Source organism: Nomascus leucogenys, chromosome 4 (genome assembly GCF_006542625.1).
Source record: "Nomascus leucogenys isolate Asia chromosome 4, Asia_NLE_v1, whole genome shotgun sequence".
In the NCBI taxonomy this organism is placed as follows: Eukaryota; Metazoa; Chordata; class Mammalia; order Primates; family Hylobatidae; genus Nomascus; species Nomascus leucogenys.
In genome coordinates, this window is record NC_044384.1 from 23,076,547 (window position 1) to 23,100,136 (window position 23,590).

The window sequence follows — 23,590 nt, forward strand, 5'->3', positions numbered from 1 at the left end:
CTTCCTAAAGGAGGGATAGTGTCTTCATCTTTTTGGTCAAAACCTAAAGACAAGTGCACGATACTTTCTGAATGACTGCACAGAAAGCGCCCCATATGTAATTAAGTCTGTTAATAAATATTCCTAAACCTTATTTTGTCTTGTGTGTAGACCTGCCCCGAATACAGTACAGGAGCATCTTCAAAGTATTTCCAGTGGGTGCCCTGACAGCAGCTAAGAACCCCGAAGTAAAACGAGTTCCCTCTCCACAGTTAGAACTCAGAAACCTCCTCGGTAAAAGCCTCAGATCTGGGAAACGCGGATGAATATGCCAACTTTTGGATCTCAGTCTGCGCCTGCGCACGTGACCTCTACAGGTCTGCCTCTGCGCCTGCGCCGCTCAAGGTAACGCGAGGCTACTCAGTCGAGGGTGGGACTACGCTTCGCGTTTTGGGATTGGGCGGTGAAGACCAAACCGAACGGCGCGGAAATGACGTCACGCAGGCGGCCCTGCCGCGCGGTGGCTGCTGGGTGCCGCATGCCTTCCCTTCCTTCTCCTCTCCCCTCCCCCATCCCTCCCCGCCCCCTCGGCCGCACAGCTCCCTGGCGTGACTCGGCACTGAGAGTCCCGGGAGAAGACGCCGTGGTCGCCACCTCTTCTGTCCAGGCCTCGGCCTTCCTGAGCGTCTCTCCTTCCTCTCCCAGATCGTCTTCTCCTTCCGTTTCGAAGCCAGTGGCGTCGCGGCCACCCTGCCGTGCTGTCTGTGAGGATGGTGGGGGTGAAGCCCGTCGGGAGCGACCCGGATTTCCAGCCAGAGCTGAGCGGCGCGGGCTCCAGACTCGCCGTGGTCAAGTTCACCATGAGAGGGTGAGGCCAGGCTCGAGCTCTGTGGGTCCCCGTCTGTCCTTCCTTGCTTTCCTTTCACTCTTTGTTGGTCCTGGTTTCCTAGCCGTCTGCTGCCCCGGAGTGTCCGGCAGTGGCCGCAGCCCCAGGAGCTGCCGGAATTAGGCCTCATTTCTCGGGTGTGAACCCCCATTTATGCACAGGGGTTCCTAGACGGGCTCGGAGGCCTGGCTGGCCGGCTTCTCCAGCTCAGGAGATTCCTCACCTGCTCCTTTTCGATTCTCTGACAAACTGGTCTTGGGGGTGGCCCGCCCCTATTCGTTCCAGCCTGTGGGAGTCTCCGCACTTGAACAGGCAAGAGTTCACCCTTGCCTGAGCCTGACCCCTTCTTTCTGCGGAGCCAGCTGTCATTTGCATCTCCAGAGCTCCAAAAGCTTAATTTACCGAACACTTTGTTTCTCTTCACCACCTACATCTCTCTAAAGCCTTTGAAGATTCAGATGGGGCGATCCAACTAATATGCGTAGCTGTTAGTCCTAAATTTCTGCTAATGCATTTTGAACTAAGTAAACGTTGGGTTAGGGTGCTTTTTAAATTATTTAAACTTTTTTCTTCCTCGTTCGGCCACTAACTTGTAGCTTAGGCTCCCCTGTGTTTGCGATTGCAACTGGTCACACATGACAGTACATATATAATATATTTCAGGTGGACAGTTGGCCGGATGTCTTAGTTTGACCAGGCTCTGTTTTTTCACTTAAGAGGACAGGGATCTTGAAAAATGTTAACTGTCTTTGGTAAATATCAACAAAATTATAGGTCGTAGAACAGGTGGACCTTTTATAGTGGATGTGTAATAAAGTTCCTGTATAAGAATGACATGTTGGAACTCGGCGTTGAGAACCAAGATTTCAGCGTGTGTGTGTGTTTCACAGATCTCTCCTTGTGTATGTCGATAGTATTTAGTTAGAAGTATGAGAAGTTTCCGCTTTTATTTTCCTTGACTCCTTGGCGTTATTTACACATCTAACTTGGAGCAGTCTACTACTGGTATCACTGTATGTAACACTCTTTCTTGTCCAAATAACCATATAAACACAAAATTCCATTTTGAATTTCAGAGCAAAAAACAAAGTTTCTACTAGATGGTTCACTAAGTGTTGAGTATATAAATGGTGGCATAAGGATTGTATCGTTTTAAGGAATGGATGCAGATAGATGTGAAAGCAAGTTAAGACTTATTTTTTGATCAGTCTGTCTTAAACCGACTTGAAAAAGGATAGTACCTTGCATTTCATATGGTGGACTAGAGTACCCATATGATATGCGGAATTTTGCATTTACTAAATTTAAAAGGATAAGTGATGTCATATATATAAAAACACCTAAAGGGAATGTTAGAATTCTATAAGTGTGTCTTCTCATTTTTAGCAATTTTGTAATGTCTGTATTCTTAATAATAGGGGAATACCTGTAGTACATTAAGTATCTAGGCCACAGTGGAAAAGGGAAGATAATGATTTCAATAAGGAACCTCATCTCACTTTTAGTTCACTTTTCTAATTCTGGCCCGTCGAAGCTTTTATATTTTTGTCCTTCAATGATATATTGTTTTTCCCCCTTACCATAGCAGTGGGAGAGATAATAGAATAATAAATAAATATTGATTGAAGTGAGAAAACTGGGGAAACATTGCTGCCGAGGAAGGTTTTTTCTATCAATGTGGTGTCATTTAAGCATAAGCATAACTGCAGACATTGATTGATAAAGAACTGTTACATTTAAAAAGATATTTTAGTGGAATTAAAATTTTTTTTCTTTGTAAAAACTGAGGGAAAATTAATGTTTGGATTTAGAGTAAGTTCGAAAGCATATTTATATTACGTTTACAAATCTGGTAAGATTATTGTATTTACCTTTAATATTCCTCGAACTTATTGGCCATTAATACATCCTGTCTAAACTCATTGTCAATAGGACCCCAGAATTATGTATATGAGGGGTCAGTATTAGACTCAGAAACAACTGTATTCAGTAAAATCTTGTAAGAAACTTCTTAGATCAAAGTTAATGCTGTCCCAGTTTAGTCTGAGGGCATAGTTTCACCAGCACCTATTTCATTTCCTTTTCAACCCTGTTTTAAACCTTTTTTCTTTTTTTTTTTAACTTCTATGCTTTATCCACTCTCAGTCTAAATTTTACTAAAATGATACATAGATTGTTCTGTGTAAGAATCTTTAGTGGCTTATGATAAAATATATATAACATAAAATTGACCATTTAGCCATTTGTAAGAGTATAATTCATTGGCATTAAGGACAGTCAGCCGTCTGTATCCATGGATTGAACCAAATGCGGATAGAAAATATTTGGAGAAAAAAATTGCATTGGTGCTGATCATGTACACCCTTTTTTCTTTTCATTATTTTCTAAATACAGTATAACAACTTTATATAGCATTTACCTTAGGCATTATGAGTAATCTAGAGATGATTTAAAGTATATGGGAGAATGGTCGTAGGTTATGTGCAGATACTATGTCATTTTCTATCAGGCCCTTGAGCATCTGTGATTTAGTGTCTTGCTGGAGGTCCTGAAACTAATCCCCCGGATGCCCAGACATGACTGTACATTCACAATGTTGTGCCACCATCACCACTGTTTCCTATAACTTTAGACAGAAATTCTGTATCCATTAAAGGATAACTCCCCATCCTTACTTCTCCAAAGGGACAAAACTGTACCCATTAAGCAGTAATTTGCCCGTCCCCATCTACCTCCTTGGTAACTTCTATTCTGCTTTCTGTCTCTATGAATTTGTCAATTTGTGGCACCTAATATAAGTGAAATCGTAACAATATTTGTCCTTTTGTTTTTGACTTCACTTAGCATAGTATTTTCAAGGTTCATCCATTTCTTAGTATGTCTCAGAATTTCGTTCTTCTTTATAACTGCATAACATTTATTTATATGGCAGGTTTTGTTTACCCGTTCATTTTTTGATGGACATTCCAGTTGTGTCTTCCTTTGGCTGTTGTGGATAATGCTGCTAGGGGATATTGCTATACAGGGATCTCTGCTTGCTTGTTTGCTTTTCTTTTTTCCTATTTGTTAGAGACAGGGTCTTGCTCTGTTACCCAGGCTGGAGTGCAGTTTTCAGATGATGGCTCACGGCAGCATCGAATTCCTGGCCTCGAGCAATCCTCCCGCACCAGCCTCTCAAGTAAATGGGACTATAGACACATGCCACCCCGCCCGCTAATTTATTTTTTGCTTTTGAAACTAAGTCTCACTTTGTTGCCCAGGCTGATCTAAATCCTGGCTTCAGGTGACCCTCCCACCTCAGCATCCCAAAGTGCTGGGGTTACAGGTGTGAGTCCCTGCGCTGGGCCTTCTGTGCCCATTTTTAAATTGAGTGGTTTCTGGGTTGAGTTGCAGGAGTTCTTTATATATTCTGGATGTTAATATTTAATTTGCAAATCCTTTTCCCATTCTGTGGGTTGTCTTTTTCTTGATGGTGTCCTTTGATGCATGAGTTTTAAATTTTGATGAAGTCCAATTTATCTATACTTTTGTTGCCTGTGCTTTTGGTGTCATATTCAAGAAATCATTGCAAGATTCAATGTCATGAAGATTTCTCCCTATGTTTTCATCTAAGAGTTTTACAGTTTTAGCTCTTGAGTTTAGGTCTTTGATCTATTTTGAGTTAATTTTGGTATATGTCATAAAGTTAGGGTCCAATTCATTTTTTGGCATGCGGATATCCAGTTTTTCCAAGACCGTTTATCGAAAACACTGTCTTTTCCTCATTGAATGGTTAGCACCCTTTTCCCAGAGTATTTTTTAAGGATTAAAACAGTCAGCACTTACATATTCCTTAGTCTGTGTAAGGAACTTGTTTAAGCTCTTATATTGACTCATTCATTCCTCAGAATAACCCTAACAGCTATCTGTTTTACAGTTGAGGACATTGAGTCACAGAGAGGTTAAATAACTTGTTTAAGGTCCCGTTAATAAATGCATCGTTTGAATTATAAAGTGCTGTTCTTGATCTTTCCATCCTAAGGAGAAAAGAAATGCATGTTCATCTCTGTGTATCTGCACAGAGCCTGACAATTTTCAATATGCCTTTCCTTGAATAATTTACACGTCTGCCTGCAATTCATTTTACTCTCTGATACTCTTTTTGGTAATGTTTTTAAACAGTGTCTCCAAATTGTTACTGATGCCCAGATACATTTTAGTGGTTATAAGTAGTACCAGTTGTGTTGTTACTAAAGGGTTAAAAGAATATACATTGTGTCGTCCCTCGTCCCCGGTCTCCCCCCTCCCCCCATTAAACAGTGTGAATGATTTTTTTTTTTTTTTTTTTTTTTTTTTTTTTTTTTTGAGGTGGAGTCTTGCTCTGTCATCCAGGCTGGAGTACAGTGGCATGATCTTAGCTCACTGCAACCGCCGCCTCCCAGGTTCAAACAATTCTCCTGCCTCCGCCTCCTAAATAGCTGGGATTACAGGTGCGTGCCACCACACCTGGCTAATTTTTGTGTTTTTTGTAGAGACGGGGCTTCACCATGTTGGTCAGGCTGGTCTCGAACTCCTGACCTCGTGATCCGCCCACCTCAGCCTCTCAAAGTGCTGGGATTACAGGCGTGAGCCACCACACCCAGCCAATGATTTTTATCTTGAATTGATGAATGTATCACTTTTGTAGATAATGTTTACCATGCACTGATTTTTTTTTTTTTTGAGACAGGGTCTCGCTCTGTTGCTCAGGCTGCAGTGCAGTGATGTGATCATGGCTCAATTGCAGCCTCGACCTCCTGGGCTCAAGCCATCCTCCCAACTCAGCCCCAGCAGTAATTGGAACTACAGGCATGCACCACTATGCCTGGCTAATTTTTTTTTTTTTTTTTTTTTTTTTTTGAGACAGAGTCTCCCTCTCCCGCCCAGGCTGGAGTGCAGTGGCACAATCTCAGCTCACTGCAAGCTCCGCGTCCTGGGTTCATGCCATTCTCCTGCCTCAGTCTCCCAAGTAGCCGGGACTACAGTTTCCCGCCACCACGCCCAGCTAATTTTTTGTATTTTTAGTAGAGATGGGGTTTCACCGTGTTAGCCAGGGTGGTCTCAATCTCCTGACCTCGTGATCCGCCCGCCTCGGCCTCCCAAAGTGTTGGGATTACAGGCGTGAGCCACCGCACCCTGCCTAATTTTTAAAATTTTTGTAGAGATGGGGTTTTGTCATGTTGCTCAGGCTGGAGATACATTGAATTTTCTTAAAGCACATCTGCCTTTGTAGTTTGTTAGGGTTTGTTACAATCTAAGAAGGATGTCAGTGTATATTAGGATGTTGAATTCTAATAGTTACAATAGCTTGTCCAAATAATTATATATTAAACATATGTTAATTACATACTGCAAAATTACTCATGACTGAAGGTAGTTTATTGAAGTACAGAGTTAGCAGGCCCAGTAGTCCATAGGAACCAGGCAGAAAACGTTAGCAAGTAGCTATAAGACTAGGGCATATTGAAGCCCTGGGGAACTGAGTTGCTTTATTTGTTAACTTTTTATTGAAGTGCAAGTATACAAAAATGTGCAAGAAATAGATCATTAACCCCAGACTCCTCGCACTGTCCCAGGCTTCTTCCCACTACTCTTGAATTCTAACACTACAAATCAGTTTTGCCCGTATTTGAACTTTATAGAAATAGAATCATACAGTTATGTAGTTTGTCTGGCTACCTTTCAAGAGTGTGTACACAGTTTAATCTTGGCAATTGATTTGGAAATAACAATGAAAGGCACTGTGTAGGACACTGTTTTGGACTTTTTTTAGCATAGCTGTTAAGAGTTGGGTTCTGGGATCTAATTCAAGCTTACTAATTTGTTGTTGTTTAGAGTCATAAAGCTTAAATGAGGTGACATGAGTTTGTGAATGCATAACATATAGTAAGTGCCCAATGAATGCTAGCTGTTTTATGTAATTAATAATACCAATTGTCATTAAGTCTGCCCATTAGTAAACATAGCACATATATAAATTGCTTGAAGTTTTATCCTGCAGGTAAAAAGAAAAAATAAATTCTTTAACCATGGCTTTAGAAAGCATACTTTTTTTATCCACTTACCAGTTGTGTGTATTGACACAAGTTGTTGCTCAAGATAAGACACTGGCTACTGTAGCAAATAGGGAAGGACAGTTAGCTAGTTCATGAAACGAAATTTATTTTATATTATGCCTGTGGAAAAAAGTGTATTAAAAAGAAGCTAATGGTCTTTCAAAGAAAGGTGATCTTGGATCGTATTTAGGAATTGCCTGTTCCAGTGGCCCTGCCCTAGTTGGCTCTGCCACCAACTAGGATGTTTGGTGTTGGGCAGGTCATCTTCTGATCTTCAGTTCTTACTTATTGGTTAATTATATTAGGTTATGTCTGTTTTAAAGTTTTAGTTCTGTGGGTTCCTCTTTTTTGTTTGTTTGTTTTTTTGAGACAGAGTTTCGCTCTTGTTGCCTAGGCTAGAGTTCAATGGCGCAATCTCGTCTCACTGCGACCTCTGCCTCCCAGGTTCAAACGATTCTCCTGCCTCAGCCTCCCAAGTAGCTGAGATTACAGGCATGTGTTACTAGACCCAGCTAATTTTGTATTTTTAGTAGAGATGGGGTTTCACCATGTTGGTCAGGCTGGTCTCAAACTCCTGACCTCAGGTGATCTACCAGCCTTGGCCTCCCCACAGTGCTGGGATTACAGGCGTGAGCCACTGCGCCCGGCTGGGTTTATTTCTTTATACATTGTAGAAAGCTAGTGGTTTACTGTATTCTTTTTCTCAAACAGCATAACTCAAAATCCTTCTAACATATACATTTTATATATTGGACTAAGCAGGTAAGTTTTCAGTCAAAGAGAAGGTTTAGAGTAGAAAAGTAACTTTTTTTTTTTCTTCATTTTAAATGTCTGGACTAGGTGATCTCTTGAACCTTTTGCAGCGAAATAAGAAATCCTAGATTGTGCAAAGGGCTGCTAATCAAGGTGTGTGCAAGAGAAAAAGGTGTAATTCTGAAATTCAAGCATACTGGGTTCATGTTTATGATCTCAGCTAATGGAAATTTGTTTACTCTCAACTGCTCATGTTAAGGAAACAGACATCTTATGTAAAATGATCAGTTGGCTGGGCACAGTGGCTCACACTTGTAATCCCAGTACTTTGGGAGTCTGAGGTGGGAGAATCACTTGAGTCTAGGAGTTCGAGACCAGCCTGGGCAACATAGGCAGACCTTGTGTCTTCAAAACATCAAAAATTGGCAGGGTATGGTGGCACGTGCCTGTAGTCTCAGCTGCTTGGGAGGCTGAGGTGGAAGGATCACTTGAGCCTGAGGGAATGAGCTGCAGTGAGCCATGATTATGCCGCTGCACTCAACCTGGGTGACAGAGTGAAACCCTAAAAAAAAAAGAGAAAAGAAAATGATCCATTTATTTGAATGATTGTTTTGTGAGAGTGCGCTGCTGTATGTATTTGTGCGTTTGTTTATATTTATGCTTCTCTGCTGATGTATTTTGATTTTTGACCAAAGTTCCAACCTTTGATGGCTAACTAAAATTAAATAATCTAGATAAAGTTATATCTTGAAACAGTTTTTTGCACAGTAACCATAATTTTAATAGTCTGTTCAGCTGCAAGATGTATGTCTGTAACACCAGTTAGCTTGTAAATAATTGATGAATAGAGATGTCAGTGTGATATGGAAGTTGTATTGGTTCGTGTTTGATTATTCCTAGGTAGTGAAAAATAGACATAGAAATAAAACCTTCTTCTGGAAGCAGAAAGCTCTCAGCCACACGGGCAAATTCCCTTTCTTGTTTATTTTAAGAAAGTTAATGAAGTTAAATAAGAATGCCTACACCTAGCGCTTGTTCCCCAGAAGGGTTTATTTTCAGTGTTGATTTTCTGCTGTCCCTTCCTTAATGGCAGCCCCACTGGCTCAGAGCTCCACTTCAGTCTGCTTTGTCACAACACCTATAAACATCATTTCCAGTTGATTTTGTTCTTTTCAAATATTCCCCAAGGTCGCTTCCAGCTCTGAGCCACATGCTGGGATGTCCGTCTTTTTCCTGAATCCTAGTTACTGTCTTTTTTTTTTTTCTTTTCCAAGATGGAGTCTCGCTCTGTTGCCCAGGCTGGAGTGCACGATCTTGGTGACCTTGGCTCAGCTACAACCTTCTGGGTTCACGTGATTCTCCTTCCTCAGCCTCCCGAATAGCTGGGGCTACAGGCACCCACCATCAAGCCTGGCTAATTTGTGTTTTTTTAGTCAAGATGGGGTTTCATCATGTTGGCCAGGCTGGTCTTGAACTCCCAACCTAAAGTGATCCACCTGCCTTGGCCTCCCAAAGTGCTGAGATTACAGGCATGAGCCATCATCGTGCCCAGTCTAGTTACTATCTTCCTTACTGATCTGGTTACAAAATTGCATGGGTTTCAAGTAGTTTGCCACAAACTTACTTTTCCCATAAATTCTCTCTTTTTGGTGTGTTTTTGCAGGAGGGTGGTTTTCATGAATGGAAATATTGTACTATAGCATGGATACCTCTGTAATTTGTGACACCTGTGTAAATGCAGTTAACACTAAATTCTTTATTCTCAACTAATTTAATATTTTAAAATGAAAATACCTATTCATCACAAAACAAAAGATGCAGAATTATGGATACTAACTGTTCATTGTGCCTGTCTCTGTCTTTTTAATATGCATTTACATATATACATAGGTTTGAAATGTGATCCTAGAGAACGTTTTATAATGAGACTTTCTTCCCCCCCAAACACTGCAGAGTATCAGGCTGGGGTGCAGTGGTGTGATCTTGGCTCACTGCAGCCTCTGCTTCCCGGGTGCAAGTGATTCTCCTGCTTCAGCCTTCTGAGTAGCTGGGATTAAGGCATACGCCACCATGCCTGGCTAATTTTTGTATTTTTAGTAGAGATGGGGTTTCACCATGTTGGCCTGGCTGATCTAGAACTCCTGGACTCAAGTGATCTGCCCATCTTGGCCTCCCAAAGTGCTGGGATTATAGGCTTGAGCCAGCGTGCCTGGCCCCTGTCATAACTTTTTAACACTAGTTTTCCATTGATTGCCATTTAAATTGTTTTCTAACTTTTTACTATTACAAACATGTTACATTGAACTTCCTTATACTACGTGTTATTGTGAAATAGAGTAAGTGTTGTTAAAATGGAATAGACTTTCAAAAGGAAGATTATTGGGTCTTGGCTTGTGTTCATTTAAGATGAATAGATATGACCCAATCAATGGCCTTTGAAAAACAGTGTAGTGATTTATATTCCCATCTATAAAGTTTAAGACTAATTTTAGTTGACTGTAAATATTATTTTTTGTTAGATTTTTGGTGTATGGCTTTCAGGATAACACAAGGTGAAATGCTGATTGAAATGCTGAGAATGTGGAGTTGATCACAACTTGAGTTTTAACATTTGTTTTTATTTTGTGCATTAAAATTTGCTTTTTCTTACATTTCTTATTTCTGCAAACTTTTATTGAGACATACATGGCACACAATTAGAAATGTATAGTTCAATTAATTTTCACAAACTGAACACACCTATTTAATCAGCTTCCAGACAAACAAAACATTGCTAGCCTCCAGAAGTCTTATTCTATGAGTAACTCACTAAGGTAACCATTGTCCTGATTTCTGATACCATTGATTGGTTTTGCCTGTATTTGAACTATATGTAGTCATATAGTATATGCTAGTAGTTGCTTTCTTTCCTCAATGTTATTTGTGAGGTTCATCCATGTTTTTGCAAGAGGTTTTTACACCAGTTATTTTCGTTATTGTGTAGTATTTCATTGTATAAGTATAATTAGCTTACCCATTCTTTTGTTGATAAGAATTTCATTGTTTCTGATTTTTGACTCAGAACTATTACTAATAATACTTTTTCAAATGTTTTAAGGTGAACATGTCTCTCAGATGTATCCCCCGGGTATGTTGATGGGTTGGTGTATTTTAGCAGTTTGTTTTTTTCCCTCCAAAATGGTTAATACCAGCTTGCACTGCTACAGTGTATAAAAGTTTAGTTGCTCTGCATTCTTGACAATACTTTATTCTTCTTGTAGCTATTTTTGCAGAGTTGGTTTTAATCTGCATTTCCCGGGTATCCCTGATGACTAATGAAATAGAACATCTTTCCTTCTTTATAGAAAGTTTTTTACTTTATTTATTGACTGTTTGGATAATCTCATTTATCAAGTACCTATTCAAGAGTTCATTCTTTTTCTTTTGGGGTTCAGTCTTGTCCTTGTTTTGTAGGAGTTCTTTACATATTAGAAGTATAATTCCTTTGTTTGATATGTTTTGCAAATACTTTTTCCTAGTCTCTTAAAGACATTTTTTGATGAATAAAAGGTTTTAATCTTCCATTTTATCAAATATAGTCCAGTCTGTCAAACCTTTTTTTTGTTTTTTTTTTAGTACTTCTTGTGTTTTGTATAAGAAATCATTGCTTAGTTTGAGGTTTTAAAAGCGTCTTCCTGTATTTTTTCCTAAAACCCTCATTGTTTCACCTTTTACATTTAGATCTACAACCCATCTGGAATTGGTTTTTGTGTATGGTGTGTTGAGATTCATTGCTTTTCCTGTATGAGTATACAGTTGATCTAGCAGTATTTATTGAAAAGACCATCCTTTTCCCACTGCAATGCTGCATCAAGTTTTTCAGACATCAGAGTACTGTATGTGAGATGGGTCTGTTTCTAGACTCTTCTTTCAAAAGAAAACGGATTTGATCATTTTGCTTATTCTTGTACAAGTACTATATTCCCTTAATAAAGGTTTATGATAGTTTTTAAGATCTGATAATACAATTTTTTCAGATTAGAACCTCAAAACGAATTGGGCTGTCCTTGGTATTTCTCTGTAATCTTTAGAATTGAAATTTGTTAATTTCTATAAGAAAACCTGCTGAGATCTTATATCAGTTGTAAAGATCAAATTGAGGAAAATTAGTATCTTGGCAATATTGAGTTTCAAATTCTTAAGCAGAGTAAATTCCTTCATTTATTTAGGTTTTCTTTAATTTCCCTCATTGAGAACAAAGCTGGAAGACTTAACACTATTAGTTGTGAAGACTAAATGTAACATCTGGGCTCATTAAGACAGTATAGTATTGATACAAGTATATGTAAATAACTTACTCAAATAGACCAGAGAATCAGATCTAGGGTTATGGTTCATGTCTGTAATGTCTGCACTTTGGGAGGCCCAAGGCAGGAGGATCACTTGAACCCAGGAGTTTGAGACCAGCCTGGGCAATATAGTGAGACCCTACTTCTCAAAAAAAAAAAATTTAGCTTGGTAGCTGGGTATGGTGGCATGCACCTGTAGTTGCAGCTACTTGGAAGGCTGAGGTGGGAGGATTGCTTGAGCCTGGAAGATTGAGACTGCAGTGAGCCATGATCATGCCACTGTACTCTGGCCTGGGTTATAGAATGAGACCTTGTCTCCAAAAAAAAAAAAAAAAAAAGACCAGTGCAGTAGCTCACGCCTGTAATCCCAGCACTTTGGGAGGCCAAGGCAGGTGGATCACCTGAGGTCAGGAGTTTGAGACCAGCCTGGCCAACCCAGTGAAACCCTGTCTCTACTAAAAATACAAAAATTAGCTGGGCATGGTGGTGGGTGCCTGTAATCCCAGCTACTGGGGAGGCTGAGGCAGGAGAATCAGCCCAAAAGATGGAGGCTGCAGTGAGCGGAGATCACTCCATTGCACTCCAGGCTGGGCGACAGAGTGAGACTCCATCTAAAAGAAACAAAAAACAAAACAAACAGTCAAAAGCTAGCAATATCAGTGTTTGTTCTATTTTATGTTTAATTGACGAGGCTTTAGAATTACAATCTTTGAATTTTACTTAATGTTCCTTTTTCTTTTCTAACAGGTGTGGGCCATGTTTGAGGATTGCCCCAGCATTCAGTTCTATGAGTAATAAATATCCACAGGCTGTTTTCTTGGAAGTCGATGTACATCAGTGTCAGGTAAGGGAAAGGAATCTTTTTTCTTTTTAATTTACTTTTAAATAAATTTGAAATCCAACATTAATATTCTTCATTTATCTCTTGATGCACATAGTACTTATTCCTTTGAAGATAGGAAGATGTTATGTTGTCGTTATTACAGATGTCATTATGGCTGCATTAGTTAAGAAGAGTAGCACATTATTAATTGCTTCAGGTTTGTATTAATCACCTTCTGATATAAAATTAATACGACGTTGTTAATAGGTCACCTAGCAGTTCTGTGTATTACATTTCCTTATGTTTTGCAAACCTAGAATTATATATTCTACCCCCGAGGCATTGGCATTATATAGCAGTGGCAAGGAGTTCTTGGTTGTAGTTTGAATTGATCAGTTTGTTATCTTATCTCCAAATCGACACACTGAGCAGAAACTTTAAAATGGTGATTACTGTTGATTGAGCCACAGTGTTGTAGGTGAATTGCCCTGATTACTTAGTTGGAATGGTATGTGGCAGTTCTGTATTTGTATATGCAGAAATGTGGGGAATTGTTAAGGAAAAAAACAGTCTTTAGTTCTAACTAAGGAACAACTCTACAGCTCTGCAGCTTTATCTTTGTTAAATTTCTGAGTGTGGAAAAAATTTTAGAATATTATGTAGTGTGTAGTTACTTTGGGGGTTTGTTGAAAACCCTACATTACACACATTTATGTTTCAGCACTTAGTTGCATGTTATTGCACTATATCATCGGCCCCTGATTTAATCACTATTTCTAAAATGAAAGTGCTTTCTCCTGAAGCTGTTGTGTCAGGTATTGTAACTACTGGCTACGTGTGGTTACTGAGCACTTTAACTGTGACAAATTCATATTGAGGTGTACGGAAAGTATAAAATACAGATCAGATTTTAAAGACAGTATAAAAAATGTAAAATATTGCATTATCTTTTTATGTTGATTAGATTGAAAATGCATATATTAGATTTGCTGTAATATTAAACTTGATTTTACTTATTTTACTTTTTTAATATAGATAATAGAAAATTTAAAATTGCATATGTAGCTCACATATGCTACATATCCATTGTTTTGGGCAGCACTTTCCTGAAAGGTCATAGTTTTTTCACCTAGAGGCTTTGAGAAGACATTCCTATATTATCTTTATGTTCTTTTTCTTTAAAAAGTATAGTAGTGACTTTCGTAATATTTGAATATGTAAGGTGCCGTAGTTGCTTTACTCTTTCCTTTATACTTGTCATGAAAAGTTTAAACTAGGATACTCGGTGGGTATTAGGTAATTTCCATTCAGTAGTTAGTCTTATACAATTGCGGAGCTAGGACAGAATTTAAAAAGATAGCTGTTAGAATGTGTTTGATGGGTGACCAAAAGTCATTTCTGTAAGAATAAAAATTGGGTGATGGTTGCAGTGCAAAATACATTACATGCTCTTTTTCACAGGCAGATTGGCTACTGGTTTTCAGACGTGCATTTTTTTCTAGCAGCAGTAGTTTGTGTTGACTTTATCAATACCCTTCTCGGTTATTCGTTTTGAGAAATACCTGTAATTATGAAAGACCTGTCTGGCGTTAAGCACAATTTCTGCATTGGAAGCTAATTTTTCTACTGGATGACATATTTAACAGTAAAAATGATAAAAATATAGGGAATGTTCTTTACTGTCTGTGTGAAGGTAATGTAGCTATGCCCAAAGAGGAATTCTCTTAGGAATAGGTCTATTTTTTCCTTAAATAACAAAAATGCAGTATTTTACAGGTTTTTAGTTCATGCTTATGGTATTTAACTTCCATAAAGGTGTAGAATGAATATTCAAAGTGGTTTAAGATTTAATTCATAACACTGTCCAACTTGCCAATTCTAGGGAACAGCTGCCACCAACAATATATCAGCAACACCTACATTTTTGTTTTTTCGAAACAAAGTGAGAATTGATCAATATCAAGGAGCAGATGCTGTGGGATTAGAAGAAAAAATCAAGCAGCACTTAGAAAATGACCCTGGAAGCAATGAGGACACAGATATTCCAAAAGGCTATGTATGTAGACTGAAAAGTGAAATCATAATATATAATATCTTGTACTTGTCATTATTTGGTTAAAATGAAATATAACTATGTTTTCATGTTCTATCTCTTATTGGTTTAGAATACTTTTAAATAAGAGCTTTCAAATTTATTGACTATTGAGTTTTGTCTGTATGTGTACGTTTGTGTGTGTGTTAAGCCTCTATCATAAACCATTTTTCCTAAATTTCTCCTAATTTTCTTTGCCACTTTTTTTTAATCTGCTTTCTGAACTATTTTAATAGCCATTTAAAAATACTTGCTTTATACTTTTTTTTTTTCCAAAAAATGTAGAAATATGCATTGGAATTTTTTTTTTCACTTTTTGACAATTATGTAAAATGACTTACAAGTTTTAATTATGGCCATTAACTCCTTTTACTGCCACTCACTTCCTATGGTTTTATCTTTTTTAAATGTATGCCTTTTCTGGCACTCTATTTTTTCAAAAAAAGTCTAGTCACTGATTTTGTTTTAGGATCAAATTTGACTTTGGTATCACATGTATTATTCTAGGTTTTAAGGGTAAGTTATTTCAAATAACAACATGAAGACTTAAGAATCTAAAGGATAGTGTGTGGAAACTGCAGAGTATGAATAGTTAGGATGCAGCATTTTTAATTTGAGAGCTATTCAAGAAGGAAGCAAAATTTGGAGGTATTAGATTTGTTTATACAAATAGGTAAATCCTGTATACTTAGAGACATATATAGTTTTTAATTTCTCTGATTACAAAGTTACTGCACTGGCAGATCAAAGAATGAATTTTAAAAAAAGTTACCTCAAGTTAAGGTTAGTATCTATCTTTTTTTTTTTTTTTTTTTGAGGCAGAGTCCCTCTGTCACCCAGGCTGGAGTGCAGTGGCACAATCTCGGCTCACTGCAATCTCCGCCTCCAGGGTTCAAGCCATTCTCCTGCCTCAGCCTCCCCAGTAGCTGGTATTACAGGCACCCGCCACCATGCCCGGCTAATTTTTGTATTTTTGGTAGAGACGAGGTTTCACCATGTTGGCCAGGCTGGTCTCGAGCTCCTGACCTCAGGTGATCCACCCGCCTCGGCCTCCCAAAGTGTTGGGATTACAGGCGTGAGCCACTGCGCCTAGCCAAAGCTAATATCTTAAACAAGGTATATCAGGCATATTAAAGCAGATCTGTGTCATGGAGCTACAAGTCCTCCCTGTAGGTCTAAATTCATGCCGAATGAAGAGATGCTATAGTCCAAAAAAAATGAGAGATTCTTTGAATATGGGTGTGTAGTAGGAGATTGTAAGGGTGTCAGAAAGCATCAGTAATGTGATACCAGCATTAATTTAGGGAAGTACAATTAGTGTTTATTTAAAATAGACCTGTAATTTGAAATTGTAATGTCCAATTAGGAAGTATGAACATATCGTTTATGTTAGGGTTGTTACATCTTTTGGACAGTTTTAGAAATCATTTAACTTGTAAACCATTGTGTTTATATCTTTGTATTTTTTTCCCTTTATTACTAAGAGTGTTTGCATTAAAAAGTCTCAGGAGCACAGCAGTCTTGTTGCCTAGCTACAGGCATACTTCTTTACACATCCGCTGTGGTATGAGTGTTTTGGCCTCAGATAGGAAATAGGCAGGAAAAATGAAGTTTTAAGAAATAAAAATTTAGTTTTTGTGCAAATGTTATGGATAAACTGTGAAAAGCTGTTATTTTTAAATGTCCCTTTTTTACTGTCAGATGTCAATCAAGACATTAAAATTTTGAACTATTTAGGTCTTACAGGGTTATTCAGTATTTAAAATTGGTAATCTTACATAACGATGATACCATTACAACTCCCAAGAACTTTAATATTGATGCAATATTTCTAATTATCTTACAGTTAAATTTGCTTAATTATCCCCAAAATATTCTTTATGGCTGTTTCCCACCGTTTAGGATCAAATCAAGGATCATGCATTGCATTTAAGTTGTCCTAATTAATGTTCTTTAATCTAGAAACTTTTCTCTGCCTTTTTTTTCTGTCATGGTTTTTCGTTTTGGAAGTCTAAACCAGCGCCAATCTAGTAATATGGTAGCCACTAGGCACACTTGTCTATTGAACATTTTGTTATATGACTAGTGCAACTGAGGAACTTAATTTTTAATTTTATCTAATTTTAATTAATTTAATTTTAAATTGCCACATGTGGCTAATGAGCATTATATTGAACAACATGGGTCTAGGCTATCTGTATTATTTAATTATTATCTATTTTTTTTTTTTTTGAGATGGAGTTTCACACTTTTGCCTAGGCTGGAGTGAAGTGGCACTATCTGCAACCTCCACCGCCCCCCTGGCCCCTGCCCCTGCTGCCCGGTTGAAGTGATTCTCCTGCCTCGGGCTCCCACGTAGCTGGGATTATAGGTGCCCACCACCATACGCAGCTACTTTTTGTATTTTTAGTAGAGAGGGGGTTTCACCATGTTGGCCAGGCTGGTCTCAAACTCCTGACCTCAGGTGATCCACCTGCCTCAGCCTCCCAGGGTGCTAGGATTACATGTGTGAGGCACCGCGCCCAGCTAGGATATCTGTTTTATAGACTGTTGCGTATTCTGGATTCACCTGATTATTTTCCCATGATTGACATGTTGATTATAAAGGTAGCAACATTTATTTCTCATTGCAGGTTTTCAGAATATGTCAGTTTCCAGTTATGTCAAATATGCAATGTAATAATGCCAGTTTGTCCCAGACAGTTTGTATAACAAAATAATGCAGCCCTTTAAATATGTTTTGTGGGCTGTGTGCGTGGTGGCTCACGCCTGTAATCCCAGCACTTTGGGAGGCCGAGGTAGGCGGATTACCTGAGGTCAGGAGTTCAAGACCAGCCTGGCCAACATCAGAAACCGCATCTCTACCAAAAATACGAAAATTAGCCAGGTGCGGTGACGCACTGCTGTAGTCCCAGCAACTCGGGAGGCTGAAGCAGGAGAATTGCAGGAGGCAGAGGTTGCGTGGAGCAGAGATTGCGCCACTGCAACTCCAGCCTGAGCAATAGAGGGAGGCTTTGTTTCAAAAAAGAATATGTATATATATATGTTTTGTGTGCCCCACAATAAATAAAAATGAAAACTATTTAGAAGAATTTACCCACTTAGTTAATTTTTATCATTTAGGCATTGCAAGTCTGACTGTAATGTTGTCTTAATCCTAGATATCATATTGAAGTGACATATAGATAGGATGGAAGACAAAAACATTTAAAAGATTTTGTCAAAGTTGCCCTTTTAAGGCAAATGTTCATAATGCTCCGAATAGTTCTGCTGTAGTAAAACTTTGCTCTGTAGCCCTTTTTTCTTCCCTCCCCATCTTTTAAATTGGCTATACATTACCCTGAGTAATACATTTACTATAACATTTTAGCTTTGAAAGCATTTAGGCTGTTTTATCTATAACTAGAGGTCTATACTAATGATGATTACCATTTTCATATTTACTTGACATACAAAGTTTTCTTCAGTCTTTCAGAATTATGTATGTATTCGTATCTTTAAAAAACATAATGAAAACCCTTTGAGATAGAGAGGTGAACATATGACTCATCTATAATACTTGGTAGACTTGAAGAGTAATCCTTGTTTAGGAGATGAAATGGATACTTTTCTAGAAAAATACACTTTTACCAAAATCAACTCTACTAGAAGCAGAACATCTAAATAGACCAGCACCATAGAGAAATAGAAGAAATAGTAGTAAAGATTTCTTCCATAAAGGCTTCTATGACTTTACAGGTAAATGTTGCCAAATCCGTATAAAGATCAGGTAATCTAGTGTTACTGTAACTACTTAAGATCTTAAGTAAAAAGAAAACTTCTAAATTTATTTTTGAACTGTGACATTGATCTGATAATTTCACAAAATATACACCAACAAAGAAAGCCACAGACCAGTTTCAATTATGAATATTGATGTAAAATTTTTAAATAAAGTGTTAGTAAACAAAATTCAATAATATCATCATGGGCTGGGCGTGGTGGCTCATGCCTGTAATCCCAGCACTTTGGGAGGCTGAGGTGGGCAGATCACTTGGGGCCAGGAGTTGGAGACCAGCCTGGCCAATGTGAAACCCCATCTCTACTAAAAATACAAAGAGTAGCCAGACGTGGTAGCACACGCCTGTAATCCCAGCTACTCAGGAGACTGAAGCAGGAGAATCACTTGAACTCGGGAGGTGGAGGTTTCAGTGAGCCAAGATAACACCACTGTACTCCAGCCTGGGCGACAGAGTGAGACTGTCTCAAAAAAAAAAAATAATAATATTAATAATAATAACAAAATTGAGTTTTTTTAAAGCATGTAAGAGATGTTTATATTAGGAAGTTTACTTAATCTGTCACATTAATAGACCTAAGGAGAAAAATCATGATCTCCAAATATGCAGAAAAGGCATTTGACAAAATTTAAATACCCCTTTATTCCTAAAGCATTCAGTAAAATCTTAATAAAGGAACATTGGAAGCATTCCTACTAAAGTCAGAAATAAGACAAGCATGACCAACCACTGTTAACACAACTCTGACGTGCGGGAGGTATGGAAGTATTAGTTAATAAGGTATACAGAGATGGGCATGTGCTGACTGACACCACAGGGAAGCAAACAGTAAAATCCAAAGTATTGAGAAATCTATAAGCTAAATGACTAGATTAAAAGAGATTTCAGAGACATATTAACGAAATATAATTTTTTTTTTTTTGGAGACAGAGTCTTGCTCTGTCACCAAGGCTGGAGTGCAGTAGTGTGATCTTGGTTCACTGCAACCTCCGGCTCCCAGGTTCAGGAAGTTCTCCTGCCTCAGCTTCCCGAGTAGCTGGGATTACAGGTGCCCACCACCATGCCTGGCTAATTTTTGTATATTTAGTGGAGACAGAGTTTCACCATGTTGGCTAAGCTGGTCTCAAACTCCTGACCTCAGGCGATTCACCCGCCTCGGCCTCCTAAAATGCTGGGATTACAGGGGTGAGCCACCCCCACCCGGCCTCCAAATATAATGTTTATACTTTTTGTTTTTTTTTTTTTTTTTTTTTTTGTGACAGCGTCTTGCTCTGCTGCCTGGGCTGGAGTACAGTGACGCAATTTCAGCTCACTGCAGCCTTGATTTCCTGATCTCAAGCCATCCTCCCAGCTCAGCCTCCCGATTAGCTGGGACTAAAGGCACATGCCACTGCACCCAGCTAATTTTTTTGTTTAAGTTTTTTAGAGACAAGGTCTCACTATGTCTCACTCCTAAACTCAAGTGTTCACCCACCTCGGCCTCCCAAAGTGCTGGGATTAGAGGCATGAGCCATCATACCGGGCCTTTTTATCTCTATTATTGGCGTATACTTTTTTGGATCTTTGTTCTGAGTGTAACAATTCAACTGTAAAATATTTATGAGACAGTTGAGGAAATTTGACCACTGATTTGATGGTGTTAAGGAATTATTGATTGTGATAATGATGTTGAGAATGTTTTCTTTTAACTTCTTATTGCTTAGAAATTCGTACTGAAATGTTCATGAATGAAATGAAAAGATGCTTTTTTTTTTTTTCAAACTAATCAGGAGGAGAGTTAGGATGTAGTTGGGGATTAAAGATTAGGCAAGAGTGGCCTTGAGTTGATGATTATTGTAGCTGGAGGTGGTGGATACATGGGATTTACTATATTATTATATTTTTGTCTGTTTGAAATTTTTCATGATAAAAACTTTAAGTCCTTATTTGCTACTCATCTTAAATCGGACATCATCATAGATATAAAGAGTCCTTGGCCACTAGAAGAGGGAAATAGGCTTTCTTTGGATCTTACAGATATTTTAATTTGCATATTTTCTTCTGTAAAACACTTATTTTTTAAAGTATAAGTCAACATTTTATAATCTTAGTGTTAAAGACATCATTTCTGATACCTTAACAAGTAGGCTAAGCCTAGATTTGGCTTTAGTAATTGATGGTAGATCTCAGTCAGAAATGCAAATGAAAGGACACTGTAAAAGTTTTATGAACTATTTTAAAAGTGTTTTCTTTAAAATTGCCTAAAGAGAATCACAGATTTAAATTTTTTTAACATTTTTATACCTAATCCAAATATGTTGCCTAAAATCTTGCAATTTTTTTTCAGATGGATTTAATGCCTTTTATTAACAAAGCTGGTTGTGAATGTCTTAATGAAAGTGATGAGCATGGATTTGACAACTGTTTACGAAAAGACACGACCTTCTTGGAATCTGACTGTGATGAACAGGTAATTGAGGGCTGAAGTTAAGCTTGTGGAGATTATCACTATTTATGCCTGCTCTTGTTTCTTCCCATCTTGTGGCTTACGTCTCGCCTTCCCAGATGATCACTTCTTCCTTTCATTTCTATAGCTTTTAGTTTCTTTGACTTTTGTTTTTTGACCATACATACTCACCTCCTTTCTCTGTTCTTGTATGTGGGCTGCCAGGTGCACTAAGAAAAATTGCTGAACTCTTGGATAGGACCCACTGCAGAATTGAGCGCTTACCACTGTTTGGTCTTTTTGTTCATCCTTGACCTGACTTCCATACCTTCTTCCCACCCCGATGGATTTGTATTTGAGAAATAGAGACTAATGAGATGAGCACTCCCTGTGTGGCTAACTCCTTTCTCCTAGATAGAAACCTGTATTATATTCCCTATGCTTCCCTGCCTTGCCCTTATCAGAGTAAGTTGGGTGTTACCACCTTGATCAAGCTTTTTAAATCTTCATTTTGGCTGCTACTTTTCTCAGTTTACTTTCTCTTCCATTGTCTCTGATTTGTCCCATTCCAGTTCATCTTCTATATGGTAACAGAAGTTATTTTTCTAAAATATAAATCTGCATGTTTTCCTTCCTTAGAAGAGTGAAATGACTCTTCACTGGCTTTAGGAAGAGGCTGACTTGATCTGTTTTTAACTTTCTCATCTCTTCTGCTCTTCACCTACAGTTCAGTTCCCTAGTCATGTCATGCTTATTATTTTTGATACACTATTATGGGTCAAGTATAAAAAGTATTGGTGTAACTAAAGGAAATAGCCTAGTTATGTTCTTAGGCAGATAAACCACAACATGATTCTGAAATCATAAATCCAAACCCCATCTTTCCATGCTGTAACCCCAGAGCCACCATGTTTTACAGCTTTGAGAGTATCATTCACATTGTGTTTCTTGTAAATGGTGCCCTAAAAATACTGTAATAATGCTAATCAGCAGGACTGGCTCAGGCTTCATGAAATTTTCCTGCCCAGGAAATCTTTCCAGGGTAGACGCATAGGTACGTACATCAAACACACTTTTGGCTGGAAAGAAGATTGAGCAAATGATCCAGAAGAGTTTCGGAGAGATAAGCATTCTGACAGTGTTTCATATTCCTCTTCCCTTATATGGCCTTCCAGATTCAGTCAGTCAAGTAAATGTAGGATGGAAGTTTGGAGGTTACTTCAGAGCTGTAAGAGCCGTATTCTCTTGAGTTTGGGATCAGAGTCCATTTCAGGGCTAGTCTCTGCATAACCTGTGTATTGCCTCTAAATCGTCAAGTAATGTGGATAGATACTTGACAAACCATCGTAGAGCTGTATGCTAAAATGTATAGTTTAAATTTTATTTTAATTTGAGAATTTTGTTTGATTTGTTAGAAAGCAGGTTGCTTGCCAGTTTATGGCTCATAAGACGTTACATTCCTATGCATAGTTTTAGTATTTACTTGATTAATTTTTTCTTGTATTCCCTTATATACATAATTAATAGTAGTATTTCTCAAATGTTATCTAATCAAGTGACTTTCAACTTGCTGATTTTTCATATTACGTTGGTTTTGTTCGATGAATTAGGTTGGTTATTTTTTTCTTGCCTGTTATTTTCATTCTGCTTCAGTAGTTTGTGTACTCAAGGTGTACAAGAGCTCTTTAAAATGAAACTCTTTTCTCCACAGCTACTTATTACTGTGGCATTCAATCAACCTGTTAAGCTTTATTCCATGAAATTTCAAGGGCCAGATAATGGTGAGTAAAGGATAGCTTTTCTTTAAACTAACTTCTGCTTTGTAGAACTGTCAGCATAAAATTAAATTAAAACGTTTTATTAAATAGAGGTAGTTGGTTTTTTGTTTTTTTTTTTTGGAGACAGAGTCTTGTGCTATTGCCCAGGTTGGAGTGCGGTGGTGCAATCTTAGCTCACTGTAATCTCTGCCTCCTAGGTTCAAGTGATTCTCCCACCTCTGCCTCCTGAGTAGCTGGGACTGGGACTATAGGCAGGCGCCACCACGCCTGGCTAATTTTTGTATTTTTAGTACAGGATTTCACCATGTGTTGGCCAGGCTGTTCTTGAACTCCTGACCTCAAGTGATCTACCCACCTCGGCCTCGCAGAGTGCTAAGATTACAGGCGTGAGCACCGCACCTGGCTTGTTTTGGAACAAAGCAAGATATAAATGAATGGGTAAATAATGTGAGATTATTAGGTACTGAAAGTATGAAAGAAAGAGAACTTAGTTATTTTTATACTTTTTCATTTTAAAATGTTTCCTTTTAATCTGAGAAGTGCTGAATCCTTTTTTCCAACTGTTCTAAAACTGTAGGTTCTGAGCAGCCATATTTTAGAAACAAAACTGAAAGATTTATTTCAAACCCCTTTTATTTTAAGTGAGAAAACTGAGGTTCCAGATATTCCTGTT

General features: G+C 38.2%; 1 protein-coding gene across 1 annotated transcript in view; it reads left to right on the top strand.

The window, feature by feature from the left end:
• The first annotated feature begins 487 nt into the window (after positions 1–487).
• TXNL1 (thioredoxin like 1) overlaps positions 488–23,590 on the top strand; it is a 35,820-nt gene continuing 12,717 nt past the window's right edge. Inside the window, exons 1-5 of the mRNA XM_003264266.4 lie at positions 488–847; positions 12,768–12,864; positions 14,726–14,899; positions 21,041–21,163; positions 22,851–22,920. Coding sequence (XP_003264314.1) covers positions 750–847; positions 12,768–12,864; positions 14,726–14,899; positions 21,041–21,163; positions 22,851–22,920 — 562 coding nt within the window. The 5' untranslated portion in view covers positions 488–749. The remainder of the gene's footprint in view (positions 848–12,767; positions 12,865–14,725; positions 14,900–21,040; positions 21,164–22,850; positions 22,921–23,590) is intronic.